Source organism: Nyctibius grandis, chromosome 26 (assembly GCF_013368605.1).
Source record: "Nyctibius grandis isolate bNycGra1 chromosome 26, bNycGra1.pri, whole genome shotgun sequence".
Lineage (NCBI taxonomy): Eukaryota > Metazoa > Chordata > Aves > Nyctibiiformes > Nyctibiidae > Nyctibius > Nyctibius grandis.
The window spans coordinates 2,852,888-2,868,363 of NC_090683.1; the positions used below are offsets into that span (position 1 = coordinate 2,852,888).

A 15,476-nucleotide genomic window follows, 5' to 3' on the forward strand; every position below is an offset into this window, starting at 1 on the left:
AAATGTTGGGAAGAATGTGTCCTGTGGTGAGGACAAGTTGGGTACAGGAACAGCCTGCCTTGGAGGGGCATGAAACCTGGAAGCTAAAGGAGAGTTTGGGCAAGGTGCCAGTCTTCAGAGAGGGTGATCCTGTCCTCTGGGGCTGGACAAGCTCTCAGCTCAGCCAAGACAAAGCAATTCCTTCTATATGAACAATTTTGCCATGAACAGTTCCCATCCAGGAATTCCGAGGTGCTTTGCTTGTTCCAGCACTTTGCTTGCTGCATCTATGGGCACTGTACTGGTTCCCAGTTATTTCTGTCACTAACAGGCTGATGCAGGCTTTACGGGACCAGCTGGAACCATGGAAATGGCAGCCCTGTGGCATACCTGTCTTCTAGATGAGCCACAGGTCCTCCCCATGATGAGATGGTTCAAGGTCTTCCCTTGCATGACCCCAAGGATAGACCCGAGAGAACCTCAGCCCTTGCCTGCACAAGGGTGAAGGGGGTCTCCATGGGATGGTGAACCCCTCCATGGCTCTGCTTCCCCCACCAGCCAGGTATCACCAACGCCCTTCCCCTGCTCCTGCGAGCATCGTCCCTGGTTTCAAGTGCCAACGAGACAGAAAACCTTGCAGTGATGTTCAGCCACAGCAGATCTGCGTGGTCTGCTCAGTGCCTCTGCACCCCGGTGTGCACGTGCAAAGATACAGGGTGCTATGCACGCCGGAGCCGGCATCGCCCATGGGTGCCCAAGCTGTGAGCTCTGGCATTCCCCAAATCCATCTCAATCCAAGCTGCTGCTCAAGCTGCTTTGAAAAGCAACAGCAGCGAGAGCTGTTCAGCTGCTCAGAGACACGCACCGAGCTCTGCGCTCAGCGGGTCCAACGTGAAGAGCAGACGACATCCACAAAGGGTGTGAAGATGCAGCAGGTGACGGAGGGATCCCATCTGCGGGGACCAGCTGAGGCATTAAGGGAAAAAAAACAACCCAACAGTTCCCAGCAATCTCGGCATCCTTCAAGAAACTGGCTCTGAATGGGAAGGTTTTGACAATCAGCAAAGCAGCACCTTGGAATGAAAACATCAAGAGCGTCTTTGTGACAATAGCAGAGAGCTGTTTGAAGGGGATCTTTTCTCATTTGCTTTACACTCACAATGTAATCGAGTACCAGATGCCATCATTTAGTCATCCGCGGTGGAGAAAAGGGCCCATATGTCGCACGTTGGATGATAAAGGAGAATAAATAATCGCGGGCTCAGATGGTATCAGCTTTCTTCCAAGCACAGCTACACACAAATCTTTTAAGCCCTTTAAATCTCGTTCTGAATGTAGGTGATGGGCTCAGAGAACGATGGAGTCGCCATCAGATCTTTAGCCTACACGCTGTTTTGCTCAGCCAGCGCTGGATTTGAGCCACGGTGCTCAGGAACTGGCACCACGTCTGCAGGAGGTGCACGGGCTGAAGGATTTATTAAACCCTAATCAATGCAACTTCATTAACAGTTATAGCCCATTTTGTAGCTGGGACCACAAGCACTAATTACCCCCATATTGTGAAGCAAAGCTGGTTTGCATCTCCCCAAAAGCGTGATGTTCCTCGGGGATTTGCTGCCTTGCACACACGTACACACAATCCACTTTTTTTTGGCTTCCTAAAAATGCAGGAATAGGTGCAACACATCTCCCCTGCCACATGCCAACACTTCTGCTCTCCCCATCACTCTCTGAATCACTGATACTTAAAAGCAGAAAAAGTCTCTTGGTACATTTAACACCCGCAGAGGTATTTTTTTGCTCTGCAGTATAAAGGTTTTCCCTGTTTTGGAGGAAAGCACGTCACGTCTGGGACTGACAGGAGACTCCAGGGAAGCTCCAATTTTTACTTTTTAAAGTTTATTTCCCCAGTGAAACTCCTGGCCATGGAGCAAAGCCCTGTTGGGTGTGACACAGGCACCTCGGTGCTGCCTTGGTTTATATCAGTCCCTACCTCTTATGTCTCCCACACCCAGGGGACCGGCACCGGGAATCTGTGCGCTTCCCCCTCCATCGCCAGCTTGGTGGGAAGCAGCGCTGCAGCGAGGCTTCATTTGAAGTTTGACAGGCAGAATCACAGAATCAATCAGGTTGGAAGAGCCCTCTGGGATCATTGAGTCCAACCATTGCCCTGACACCACCATGTCAACTAGACCAGGGCACTAAGTGCCATGTCCAGGCTTTTCTTAAACCCCTCCAGGGATGGTGACTCCACCACCTCCCTGGGCAGCCCCTTCCAGCGTCTAATGACCCTTGCTGAGAAGAAATGCTTCCTAATGTCCAACCTGAACCTCCCCTGGCGAAGCTTGAGGCTGTGTCCTCTTGTCCTATTGCTAGTTGCCTGGGAGAAGAGGCCGACTCCCACTGCACTACAACCTCCCTTCAGGTAGTTGTAGACTGCACTAAGGTCACCTCTGAGCCTCCTCTTCTCCAGGCTAAACACCCCCAGCTCCCTCAGCCGTTCCTCGTAGGTCAGACCCTCCAGACTCTTCCCCAGCTTGGTCGCCCTCCTCTGGACTCGCTCCAACACCTCAACATCTTTCTTGAAGTGCGGGGCCCAGAACTGGACACAGGATTCAAGTATTCAAGGCAAATCTGTGCTTCTTCCTTACGGGCAAGATTTGAGAGACAAACCTCCCTGGGCTGGCCGGGATGGACCCTCCCTCCCTTGAGCAAGTCAGTGAACTCTTCTCTCTCCAAGGGGCTCATCAAGGGCTGTTACCTGGAGCCTCCATCGTAATTACAGCTTGAAAGACTCGTTGCTTCCCTCGCACTCTGTAATTTGTAATCAGGAGCAAAGTCTCGACTGATCAGCAGCTGGATACGGATGTGCAACCGCTCCGGAGGGAGAAGGCACATCATTAGGGACATCCAAAGGTAATTTGGTCCCACGAAAGCTCCCTTCACCTTTCCTAGGTGGATTTGGTTAGCAGGCACCAATGTCCCAAGTCTCTGATGCAGTCAACACCTTGTCCTGACCTTTTATTTCCAATTATCTCTGCAGGCAGCTGCTCCGTCACTGTCTGGGTTTGGAGCCACAGCAGCATCGCTCACAGGTACATGGCAGGACTGCCAGCACCGCTGTGTCTCGCCCTCCGAAATGCTCCCTGTTATCCTTCAAAGAGGAGACTATTCAGCCCCAGGGCAGGGTTTTACCCTTCGAATAGTGCACCTTGCAGTGAAAAACTCAAACCAAGGGGCCAAACTCACTCGCAGGGTTTCCTGCTCTCAGGTGCCACAGAGCAGGATCTCACGTTTCTTCCCTCTGGCCCCCGTGGCTTCTCCCCCTGCAGACCAGCCCCATCCATGCTCCAGTTGCCTCTCCTGCCGCGGCACTGGAGACCCAACGCCCTGCAAGCCTTGGGGTTAACACAGTGGTGAACCCATCCATCAGAGCATCCCTCCTTAACCCCCTCCTTGCCAAAGCGGGTGCTTTCTTGGGGCTGCAACCTCAAGCAAAGCCTTGACAACCAAAGTGCTTGGTCCCACAGAGCTGCCTGAGCAACTCATTGTAGACTTTTGACATTTGAATTTCCTGCTAACGGGGCCGCTGCATGGCCTGGGAGAGCGCACCAGGGAGCCAAGCCCCCCTCGCCAGCCAGCAGACAGGAGCGTGCTGATGGAGTGATCCCACAGACCGCGGCCATGTAAACAACATAAACGGGAGAGACGCTAACTGGGTTTGATTCCTCTCCCCTGCAGCCACTCCTGGGCAGCGTGCAGCCACGCAGACGTCTCCCCCTCTTGAGAGAATCGCTTTCCCCTCTTCTAGATGATGCTAATTTGGGGTTGGCAGGAGGGCTCTGGTGCTGGACCAGCGGAGGCTGCCCAAGGATGCTGAGCTGCTCCCCTCCAACCTGCCGTGCTACCACCAAAGATGAGCTACTTCTCTCTGAAGCTGAAGAGGAAAAACAAACCCATAAAAGCAAAAGGAAAAGCAGGGGTAAAGGCAGCAGGGACAGTTTCTGCTCCACTGCCATGGCAGCTTCCCAAGGGCTGCCCGCACCTACCCCTCCCCGGCACCGCGCGGTCTCACGCTTATAGAAATTCAGCATCAGCCTCTAATTGAGGTTGACAAACTTGGGTCCTCGTGCTTTCGCAATCATTAATACTTAATTACTGAAATGCTTTTAAAATTCTCTCGATCCTGGCTATTAGGGATTACAACAATCAGGTACGAACTGGCAGGCGCCGAAAGGGAAAGGAATGAATTGACTTGTCTCCTTAAAAGCAGGATGGATCTTGCTTGCCCCAGACGCAAGGAAAGGAAGGGCTGCTCTTGGCAAACCGAGAGGGGAGCAGGTTGTGGCAGTGGGGTCTGTTCAGCACAGCCTCCTCCCTGCCACAGCCCTCTCTCCTGGCCACGCTGCCGCCCTTCGCACACTGTTCTTGGCACTGAGCCTCCTGATAATTGCCAACATCTGTCTGCAGCCTGAGAGATCTTTTTTTTTTCAATTTATTTAAAGTGGTATCTCTGTTTTTTCCTGCATGTTTAATTTTATGCAATAGGGAAGATGTGGAAATAGAATCATTGAATCGTTTTGGTTGGAAAAGACCTTTAAGATCATCCAGTCCAACCGTTAACCCAGCACTGCCAAGGCCACCACTAACCCATGGCCCTCAGCACCACATCTCCACGGCTTTTAAATCCCCCCAGGGATGGGGACTCCACCACTGCCCTGGGCAGCCTGTGCCAGTGCTTGACAACCCTTTTGGGGAAGACATTGTCCCTCATCTCCAATCTAAACCTCCCCTGGCACAACTTGAGGCCGTTTCCTCTCGTCCCATCGCTCGTTTCCTGGGAGAAGAGACCGACCCCCCCCTCGCTACACCCTTCTTTCAGGCAGTTGTAGAGAGCGAGAAGGTCTCCCCTCAGCCTCCTTTTCTCCAGACTAAACACCCCCAGGTCCCTCAGCCGCTCCTCATCACACTTGTGCTCCAGACCCTTCACCAGCTTTGCTGCCCTTTGTTGTAGCGGGGATGTTTCCAGCAGGAGGTTGGGGCAGTTTCAGCCCAGTTTCCAGCTGGGCTCTGCAATTAATCTGGCTTTGGGGGTGCATCGTGCATCGACTTGGCTCTGGGCTACAGCTCAGCCCCTCTCCTGCCTCCTCCACGTGTGGGTCCCCACCTGATGCCACCAAACTTCAGGCAGTGATCATCAAGGAGGGATGAAAACCTCTCCTTGAACATCACAAAATCTAGCTGGGGTGTGTTTGCATTTGCTGCAAATGAAATAATAACCAGAAACCTCCGTTCTTTAATGAGACACCAAATAGCATCAACTTAATAGAATTTCAATCCCAGGCAACTTTAGCACTTGTAAAATGCTTAAAAAGCTCAGCGACCACACAGCTCGTTGGCACCATCTCCCAGTTAATGATGCTGGAAGTTGTCTATTTGCCGTCTACCTTTGCTGTGCGCGATACAGCTGTTCCTTCTCATTTGCTCCCTTCACGAAAGCACCAAAAAAGTTGTCTTTAAGGACAAGAGCTTCACCTTTCCAGCACCTGGAAGGTCCTCCTGAGCAGAGCATGGGGAAGTTATACAGCCCATGAGTCCCCAGGTCCTGTCCTCAGCGAGCAGCTTTCCACCTTTTTAAAAAAAATCCTCTTATCCATATAACACGGTGAAGGCTCAGCAGGAGCACCCAGACCATCGCTTCACCCACACCCCTGACATTTTCTCTTACCAACCTCCTTCCTAAGTGAGCCCTTTCCAATCTCTCCCTGCTCAGACACACCATCCCCAACTTGTTTCCATCGTTTGCCTCCAAACCCATTTTCTTTTGCATCCTTCTGCAAACAGGCTGATTCACTCCTAAGACTGTTTTCCCAGCAAAACCACTCTGCTGTCCTACAAAACCAGCCATGCAATCGTTTTCTTACATCTCCTGCTTGGAACCGCTCCTGTGCGATGGAGTTTTTCTATGTGGCTGGCCACTGCTGCCAGTTCCCTTCTTGTTGTTGAATTAATTCAGAGTCTAATGAGATACCGGAGGAAATCAGCTGGGAGAGTGTGTGGGATTGAGGGAAAAACAAAGAAATCAGAGAGCGAATGTTTTTCCAGGAGGAGGTGTAAGACCGTAGGTAGGAGAAGATGCTCTGAGCGAGGGTTAGGAAACATGGGAAACGCTCTTTAATTGCTCCCAATTTTCCAACGCCGCTGCCTACACCCTGTTTGGAAATATGGGCTTCAGAGCGATCGCTGCCAGACCCCGAGCCCTGTTTTCCTGCCTCTGTAATTACACTTCTTGATACTGCAGCTGTTGGTGGCTGATGCTCTCTGTCCCGTGCAAGCATTACGAGGGGATGAGTCTCCAAGGCACACTAGAGCCCTATTAAACAATATTGCTCCATCTTAGAACCTGTTGCTTAATTGAAGCCTCTTAAATTTTTATTGTCAAGTTGGCAGAAATTGCTGGGTTTAGTGCGCTTTTCATCTTCTCTAACGTGCCGTGCCGATGGCGTGGCGGGGAGCAGCCGAGCTGGGGGAGTGACGTTATCTGGTCCCACCCGTGACGATGGCTCGGGTGATGCTGCTGAGATGCGGCGACGATGCCGTAAAAACCCAGTTGGAAAAAGGGGATTAAAAGGAGTAAAATCCAGGAGGAATTTGTCTTTCTCCAGGGAAGCAGCCCTTCAAAATGTAATTTCCAGGGTGTCCTCCTTGGTGCCATGGTCCAGTGCAGGGGTAGGGGGGAATACTGAAGCCTCCCCAAGGCCATGTATAACACAAGGTCCAGAGAGGCTTGTTATAGCACCAGGCTCACCCAAAACAGCCAGGAAAAGGGAAAAATTGAGGTGGAGCCCTCCAAAGGCAGAAGCAGCAGGAGCTGAAGGGCACTGCCCTACTTGGGGTGGTCCTGCCCTGCCCTGGGACCCGTCTGGAGGGTGACGGCATGGCGTGCCCTGAGCCAGCTCCCACACAGCTCATGGTTTTGCCCATTCATGAGAAAACAAACCTTATTAATTAGACTCAGCAATTGCCATGGAAACTGCTCCCCTGTGAGGCCGGAGCATCTCTCACTGCGAGGTGCAACAGGGACCGTGGTCAGCTCTCCCCGTGTAAACCGGTGTGAAAACCCCAGAGAACAGCAGCCATGGTCTCGCACGTCCACGTAAACAACTCCAGCTCCTTTCACACTGCATTCAGACACAGCCACTACCACGCTCTATGGAAAGTCACCCAGAGAGGATGCTTTCCACCATCCTCCATCAAGACACTCTTGTTTTAACTGCAACTGTCCACCGCGTGTTGCATTCTGCTGTGCCACCTCCTGAGTTGCTTCAGGGAGCTCAGTCCTGGCTCCCCTTAAACTCCAGGGGATCTTTTCAGTCTGAGATTTCAGGCAGAAAACATCCCCCTTTAGGCACGAGTCTGCAGTAAAGAACCAGCCTGGCCTACATAACCCAACAGCCACGTTTTATGGAGGAAACCTCCTGCCAGCATTGCCTTTGCAGGATTGCTTTTGCTGACTCAGCACGCACAGCCGATACCCGTGCGAAGTCCCTCTTAACGATGCTACTAGTGCAAACCAGCACGACATCATTACTGCATTAACGATGCAGTTCCCAAACAGGTAAATGTATCTTAAAAGTGTCACTCTGCAGGAATCAGAGGGCTCAGCCACTGCAGAAGGAGGAGAAAAACGGATTTTCTTCCTTTTTCAGACTGACAGCTAATTTTAAAGGGAGATTTAATGGGATCACGCACCATCACGGAGCCAGAGTTTGCTTTCGACAAGGGGCTTTTGGAAAGCTTTCGGTATAAAGATCCAGGATTTATTGCCCCAGCACCAAGACTCAAGTCCTTGCTTGCGCTAAGCGGCTGCATACCTGGAAAGGCAGGAAATCAGTGAGCAAAGCCCAGTAAATACTCGTATTTCCAGACTGGGATGGGGGAAAAAAGGGGTAGATTTGAGCATGGCCACAAGGAACAGTAACAGAGCGACAAATAAAGCCACGAGCTTCTAACCCAGCCACAAATAAATCCCCTTCACCCCAAAGCCTGTCTCAAAGACGACGCACAGCTCCCATGGTCATGCCAAGGCAAGTCTGCCCCATTCCACACCTATTTTTTTGTCACTGGGAAAAGTGCTCGTAACGAACACAGAGGCTGCTCTGAGCTGGGAGATGTGAAATGACCTTCTCTTTATCTTTATTTCTATTCTTCTCCAGTTGGAGGATCGTTTCATTTACGTCTCATGGTGTAAAACACATGGTTTAGGACCTCAATAACTGGCCGGACTCAGTCCTCCAGGTGATGTTCACAGGCTTGTCCACCTTTTGCTCTGACTTATCGAAGGAGCAGCACGGGCCTGCCCCAGATGTAGAGATTTAGTAGGAAAAAAGCAAAGACTAAATCAGGGGTCTGAATAAAAGATGTGCATTCAGGGCTTGAGAAGGTGGGTGATGCCCAGTTGGTCCCTGCGGGGTAATTAGAGGAGGCAGTAGCATGGGTATGCTGTAATGGTTGTAATTACGTTAAAAAACGACTTTATGGAGAGGAGGGATTGGGGAGGGCAGCATCGCCCGGGGAGCTGAACGCTCCTCCAGGCAGGAGGCTTGAAGAGCCCTTCGGGTCTCCTGGGTAAAGGCTTTGCAGCCCATGGGATAATTTTAAACCAGTTACAGAAGCCCTGGCCCTGAGCAGAAATGTGCCAGGAGGATGTTGGGGACACACGTCAAAGGGCTTGTGTCAAGGGAACGGGTGCGAAAAATGCCCACGATGGGTTTCCAAGCCCATTTCTGCTTTGGACTTCAGCAGCTGCTGCCTCAGGCCCCGCAGAGCCCTTTGCCATCACCGTTACTAAGGTGTTACACTCCAAACAAGAGCCCTGTGGGTTAATATAGCTGCTCATTTTCTCCAACCCACCAGACTTTGAATCGACAACAGCGAAACATTTCTCTGCTTTAATTGAGAAGTTTCCACCTGGCACTCGCCCACCGGGAACCCACACCCTTCGTTATCTCCTGGATGATTACACACAAGAGGATCTGCACCCAGGCTCGCTGAAATGCAGCGTCTTCAGGTGTATTTTTGTACCTGGTGACCATGGAGAGATGCCTTAACGATAGATTTGGAGGTGAATTCCTCGCGTTGCTCTGAGCTGAAGTGTAACGACCGCTGCTCCGATCTCCACGGAGGTTTAATCAGAGCAAAGCCTCCAACAGCTCGTGTTCACTTTCCTCCACCTGATTTATGTCTCATTTGAGGGTGGATGCAAGAGCAGGGAGGAAAATGAGACAGGCAATGAGGCAGGAGGCTAGGAATGAAAGTACTGGGGCCAAGCTGCGGGAAGAAATTATTCTGCTGGCTGGCTTTCCGAATGCCTACCCAGGATTTGGGTCTAATGACATTATGTCACATCACATCCATCCGCACCGTGATGATGTGCCACCGTCGGGACTCAGGGAAGGTGACGCATCCCAAGCCACGAGCATCCCACCACAGTTTGTAATAAATAACATGACTATTTCTGTATTACCTGGAAGGATTCACGCTGATCTGCATAATGAAACACTCTCCTCTTGTCTCTTTTTATATCCTTGGAGTGTGAGAGCCTTTTGGCAAAGAGCATCCTTTCTCGGAGGGTTGGAAGGTACCCAACCCATTAAGCGACCGCCTCAGCTGAACCATAACCATGAAAGAGCAAGGCAGGGAAATTACCAGGGATGAAATCCCTTCTGTGGCCAAAATTATAAAGGTTATGGGCAACACGTGGGAAGCAATGCTGAAAAAGCTGCCCTCATCCCAACCAATTTCAAGTAAGGCTTAAAAATAGCTGTTAATCATGAAGACACCTCTCAAGGAGCATTGATACATAGAAGCGACCTCTCACATGGACCCACTGGAGAGATCTTGGTGTGTAAATGAAATTTAGGACTTACCCTTTGCTCTTGAGTGGCTACAAAGGTCTGGAATCCAGGGGCTACCCCGAAGCCCAGCTCTTGGACGAAGGGTGGCTCGGACTGGCTGTGGATCTGGACTTTGACTCCAGCCTCGAATGTCGTCTCCTCTGGAAGAAGAAGAAGGGAGGTTAGTGGGCTGTGGTGGGTGGGATGGTGTCCACCGGCGTGGCCATGTTTGTCCCTCTGTGGAATATTGTATCTGGTCAATCTCTGCTGCTCAAAAGCAGGAGGTAAGGAGCTGGGAGAGCTCCACCTGGATGACCAGACTTCTGAGCATCGAGGAAGGAAACCCAGCAGCAGCGTTTGCCGTGAGCAGAGCACACGTGAGACTCAGCCCAAACCACCACTGCTGCCCATCGGGACCAAGAGCATCTCCAGGCTCCTGGTCCTTACACTGCTGCCTGTTCCCCAGGGTGCAACCCCCCTGTAAGGCAGAGACGCGTGATTTCTCCAGCTTCGCCCATACTTCCAAGCAGGAGGTGACATCCACTTTCTAGCTGGCATTTAGTTACAGAATTTTAAACGCATTCCCTTATTACTAAAATAAATAAACTCCTCCTTTCCCCAAACAGAGACGTTTCTACTATCCGTAAGGTCTCCGCTCCTGAAAGCGTGGGTGCACTCCGCGTCCACTGCCCCATCTCTGACGCAGCCTGAGGCCACCTGGGAGACAATGTAGGTAATTAAATAATCAAAAAAGTGTGTTAAATTCAAAGGAGCTCATGTTTTTGGCAGCTGAAGTTGCTCCAAGCTGGACAAAGGTATTTTGCAGTGCATGGGCTCAGACACATCATCGAGTTATGGGTGACGTGAGGTTCCCACATCACAAATCTGTGCTGAAGACCGAGTAACTCGAGGTCAGTCCCCCTGTTCCTCTAGAAGCTAAAACCAACTTGAAAGAGACTTTCTGAAGCAAAAGGAATGCAAATCAGACCCGAGTATGACGGATGAGCACTTCGGGCTCCTCTATCACCCAGGTGCCCAAGCCCCATGGGCGAACGCACACCAGAACGGGTTCAACCCCTTTCCCGAGCGCCCACCAACTCCTCCAATTTCAATCCCGATCCTGTTATCCCGCCGTGATGCCCACTTCTACCGATCCCACCCGGCTCCATCGCTTCACCTGGTGTTGATCCCCTTCCAACACTTCCCAGGAGATACCATATGTTTCCTTCTGTAATCACCCGACAAGTCGGAGAAGCAAGCTTCTATTTAGTCTGACTTGTCAGGCAACGGGAACTGTTTTGTCGAAACATTTTCCACCCGAAATTATTCTGTCCATTTCTGCACCTTCCCTGGGTCTGTTTAGCTGACTTAATTCCATGTATTTCCCACGGTTGGGTGCTGTGCCCCATCTGTGGGTAAACCCCCGTACGTCCATATCAAGCAAATAAGATACAGCCTGGAGGTATCCATAAGAGACTTCAAAGCGACAGGGTTTGTGATTTGAAACAGAAAATTCTTGCACGTAGCCATTTGCAAGCAGGGAAGGGGAAGGCATTTTCTACGCCGTAGAAGAAACTTTGGTTTTAAAACACACAGTTATTAATTTTCATCATCGATAATAACAAGAAAAGCAAAATAAACAGCATTTTTTAAGAAAAGCTGCCAAAAGCCAGGCAGCATTCATTGTTTTTCCTGCAAGAAACACATGAGAGGATGAAACTATCAACGTGAAATTGGCTTTGAAAAGCTGTCACTTCTCCTAAAAATTCATTTTCTACAAAATAGCTCTTTTCCACTAAGAAAAATTAAAAGCCCAGCTACAAACCCCTTTGATGGAATATGCCTGGACCAGTCCTCGTTAGCTGCATCTTAAACGTTTCCAAGCTCTGTGCTGGGGCTGAGAAGCGTTAGTGTGGGTTAAATAAGGAAAAGGAAGGTCTCACAGGACCCAGAAGCACAAGACTGTCTGGTTTTGGGTGCATTTAGCTTGCCAAAATGAACTTTCCTGGGCAGAGCAAACCCAAAAAGCCTCTGTGGCAAACCCTGCCTGTCCCCCTGAGAGTGGAGAGGCACGAGCAGGGGTGTGAACACCCGCAGAGACACGGCCCGGTGAGGGTTTTGCCAGTTTTTGCAGTTTTAGCATCATTTTGAACAGCTTCTTCTAGCGGTACCTCCTGCAGGCACGGGGCTGAGCGCCGGTCCAGGCTGTCACTGCTATTTCCTTAAGCCTGTTTCTTGTAACCACCCATCAAGGGGGCGAAAAATAGCCCTGAAAACCCTCTGAGTGGCTCAGCTGCCAAAAAAACTTTAAAAATCAATTCCAGTCACTTGGGGTTTGGTTCGTACCTTACGGTTTTTAAACTAATTTTGTGATGTTGGGAAGCCCAACCACAAACCTTCATCCAATCTCCAATCCCACTTTGCAGAGGACAGTGCCTGGAAATTCATTTCTTAGTGCACCCCACGTTGGGAATGGAGCAAAACCTCCTTGGTGACTGCATTTTTAAATACATTAATACACAATACTGTACACAGGACAGTGTTTCCAAACAAATCCTGAGCTGCTCTTTTTACTGAAGGATTAGAGTGGCGCTAATTAAATTGGGGATTAATTCAGCATGTGCTTCAAGCTGGCTGCAGAGCAGTCTATGTTGCAGATTCACAGCTTTCTATTCCTGGCGTTGCCTTGCCATGACTTTGTCGGGGTTTTCTACTTAAGAGCTTCGCGTGAAAAATCTCAGTAAAGCTCCAGCTGACTGTACGCTCGGGTGTGGGCTACAAAGTTCATCCCTGTGAATATGCAGGAAGTTGCAATTAAAATAAATAATGCTGCCAAAGGCATGGAGCTGCCCTTCTCCCCCTGCCTTATTCCATCCAAACTGATCCACTTCGCTCTGGCAATTAACGCGTGAAGCTTTGCTTGGCACTAATTTATTGGGAATTGAAGGTACAGCCTGAGTCACGGGTCGTTCCTAGCTGGAGCCATCACCTCCCAGCTCTGCCGCTGGCACCGGCAGCTCCATGGAAGATACTCCTGCTCGGCGGAAACCAAAGTAGATCCCACACGGCTCAATCTGAGAAAAGTAGATGGCACTTTCTCAGCTGGTTCAGATGATGAGTGTATCAGAAGGTGGCCTGAAGGTTTATTTTGGGTAACAAGCCTTCTCCTGTGCTGTGCAGAAGTAAGCACAGAGGTGGGAGGTTTGGGTTCTCCCCAGACTCTCGTCCTTTGCCTCAGTTTCCCCATCTGTAAAATGGGAGCAATGTTATTACTGAACTCACTGGGCTGAAAGAGTCACTGGTGCCTCTTCTACGCTCTGCAAAGCCCAATTCAACACCGCTGGTGTGTTACTGAGGTGCAAAGACAGGGATGATCTCATGGGGAGAGTATCCTCAAGGGGTACAGGCAGCACCAAGCGCAACATCTGGAAGGAAGCACAGATGTTCATCCCTGCACCAGCTGCAGTACATCCGTGAAGTGTATGTCGAGACCACGGTTTCTTGTCTCCCTCAGGGAGGAAGGCTCCCCAGGAGCAGGGGGGCTGCTGCGGCAGCACAGACATACCCAGAAGATGCTGCGAGACGTCGAGGTTCATCTCTAGTTTTTATGGCATTCTTGGCTCAGTATCGCCATGGAAACGACGCGCACCCCAGCAAGTGCTCCTCCACCTCCCACGCCGGCATCCCTGGCACCGAGCATCCCGAATCGCTCTGGGTGTGCCAACTAGCATGGCCATGTCCCCATTCCCACCAACCCCACGACCCCCTAAATCCCTCCCATTTAACTCGGCAGCACGTGGGACCCAGCTGCGTGTCCTCAGATTACCTGTCAGGTCTGTGCCTGCAGCTCAGCACCTCCTGAGCACGTTGGGCTCATCACACCAGTGGGGCAGCCGGGACCCGCAGCGACCCAGAGGATGTGCCTTGTGATCCCAGACTCGGGGAAGTCAACTGCTACTTCAACCAGACTATATCTGTGCAGAAATCTTGAACAAATGCCTAACAGTCACCTTTTTCCTAGATAAAAATTTACAGATGAAAAAAAAAAACCCCAAATCACCATGGAAACGTAACTATAAGAAAGCAGGACCCACAAGTCTACCGCGAAAAAATGTGGAATTATAAAGAAACCAGTTTAACGCCAGCGAAACCAGTTTCACTCCCCTGTGCGCGCTCTCATTTCTGCAGAAGCATCGTGTTTTGCTTCACTTAAAGTTGCTTGGTAACGGGATTAAGTGAAGCTGAAATAAGAGTATTTGCAACAGGGCGCGGGGAGGTTTGATAGCATCCGTCTGACAGGCGACCGAGTCGACGCAACCTCCCCCATTAAAAACCAGTCACTCAAAATTTGTCCTGTGTATATTGCTGTCGCAGGCTGTACTTTGGCTGCTGTTTTGGGAGCAACTGGGGACTCTGAATTCCTCCACGCATGAAAATGAGATGTCTACCACCGGCTCTGGCAGCTGCTGGGAAAAATACCACGCGTCCCGCTCGGATGCAGCAGGAGCGAGAGTCCCAGTGGGGCTGGGCAGAGTGTATGTGAACCCAGGCTGGCTGCTCACCTGCATTTAAGAGGGACAAATTAAATGTACAGAAGCCACCACGTGAGTGTGGCCAGGGAATGGGGAGCCCATCGTGGTCTTGCCCATCTGGCCAAGCTTAGGAGGGGTCCGGCTGCTCCTGAGTGTGTGGTAGGACCAGCGCTGGCCCAAGGGAATGGGGATAAGTTGGTGCTGGAGAAGACAAAAATGTCCCCAAAGCAGCTAGAGAAGAGCCCGTGTTGCAGATGAGGGGAAAACCTCACTAGCTGCTTTCTGGGGGTGTATATTGCATTTAGGGTGGGGGGGATAGGATGGAAAGTCCTACAGAGAAGACTGATGGAGACCACCCAGCCCTTTACTCTTAGACAGGTCCCTCAACCTTGTCCCCTTTCTTCTGGAAGCCCAAAAGGCAGGACCTCACCTCCAAGGCCATTCCCCTTTGCAACCTTTTGAGCACATCAAGGAACGCTGTCTTTTCTCTCCACCATGATCTCCTTGCCATGGTCCATGCTGAGGTCACATGATGCTGCAGTGACAGCCCTGGGGTCCCCGCTGCTGCTGAAGGACTCACTGCTGCTGACAGCACCAACACAAGCTCCAGGTAAGCCCTGTGCCCAGCTCTGGACACTTAAAGCTATTTTCAGGCTTCTCCTGTCACTGAAGGAGTGAGGCAGGCAGCTCCAGAGTGATTCATCCCATCCCAGGGAGATGTCTACAGCAGGATGAGTCACGGCCAAGGTGCTGCACCTTCCCTCCACTGAACCAAGGCAACTCCTTCATCTCCATAAGCAGCTACGATGGGATCAGATAAGCACAGCAGAGCCCCAGTGGGAAATTCAGGCGTTCCCTTTCCAGAGCTAAGGAACCAATAGAGGTAACCAGCTTCTCTCTCTACAAACCCTTCCCCGTAGCTATGAAATCAAACCTTGCTGCTTCAAAGCGCTTCTGACAACCTGCAACGGGGACTTCATGTTCCTCTGGTCCTCTTGAATAATCAGTGTCTGGATGAAATAGTGGGAAAAGGACAGTTTCCTGCTGGACCAACTCCTTCTCTCTCATG

The 15,476-nt window shown here is 50.9% G+C and overlaps 1 protein-coding gene across 2 annotated transcripts in view; it reads right to left on the minus strand.

Moving 5' to 3' along the window:
• The window catches only part of LOC137673690 (acid-sensing ion channel 2), a 473,580-nt gene that overhangs the window by 10,641 nt on the left and 447,463 nt on the right, over window positions 1-15,476 (minus strand). For both annotated transcript variants that reach the window (XR_011049770.1, XM_068418648.1), the window contains exon 3: window positions 9,909-10,036. Coding sequence is in view for 1 of the 2 variants with exons in the window: in XM_068418648.1 (XP_068274749.1) it covers window positions 9,909-10,036 (128 nt within the window). In the remaining variant the exon portion in view is untranslated. The remainder of the gene's footprint in view (window positions 1-9,908; window positions 10,037-15,476) is intronic.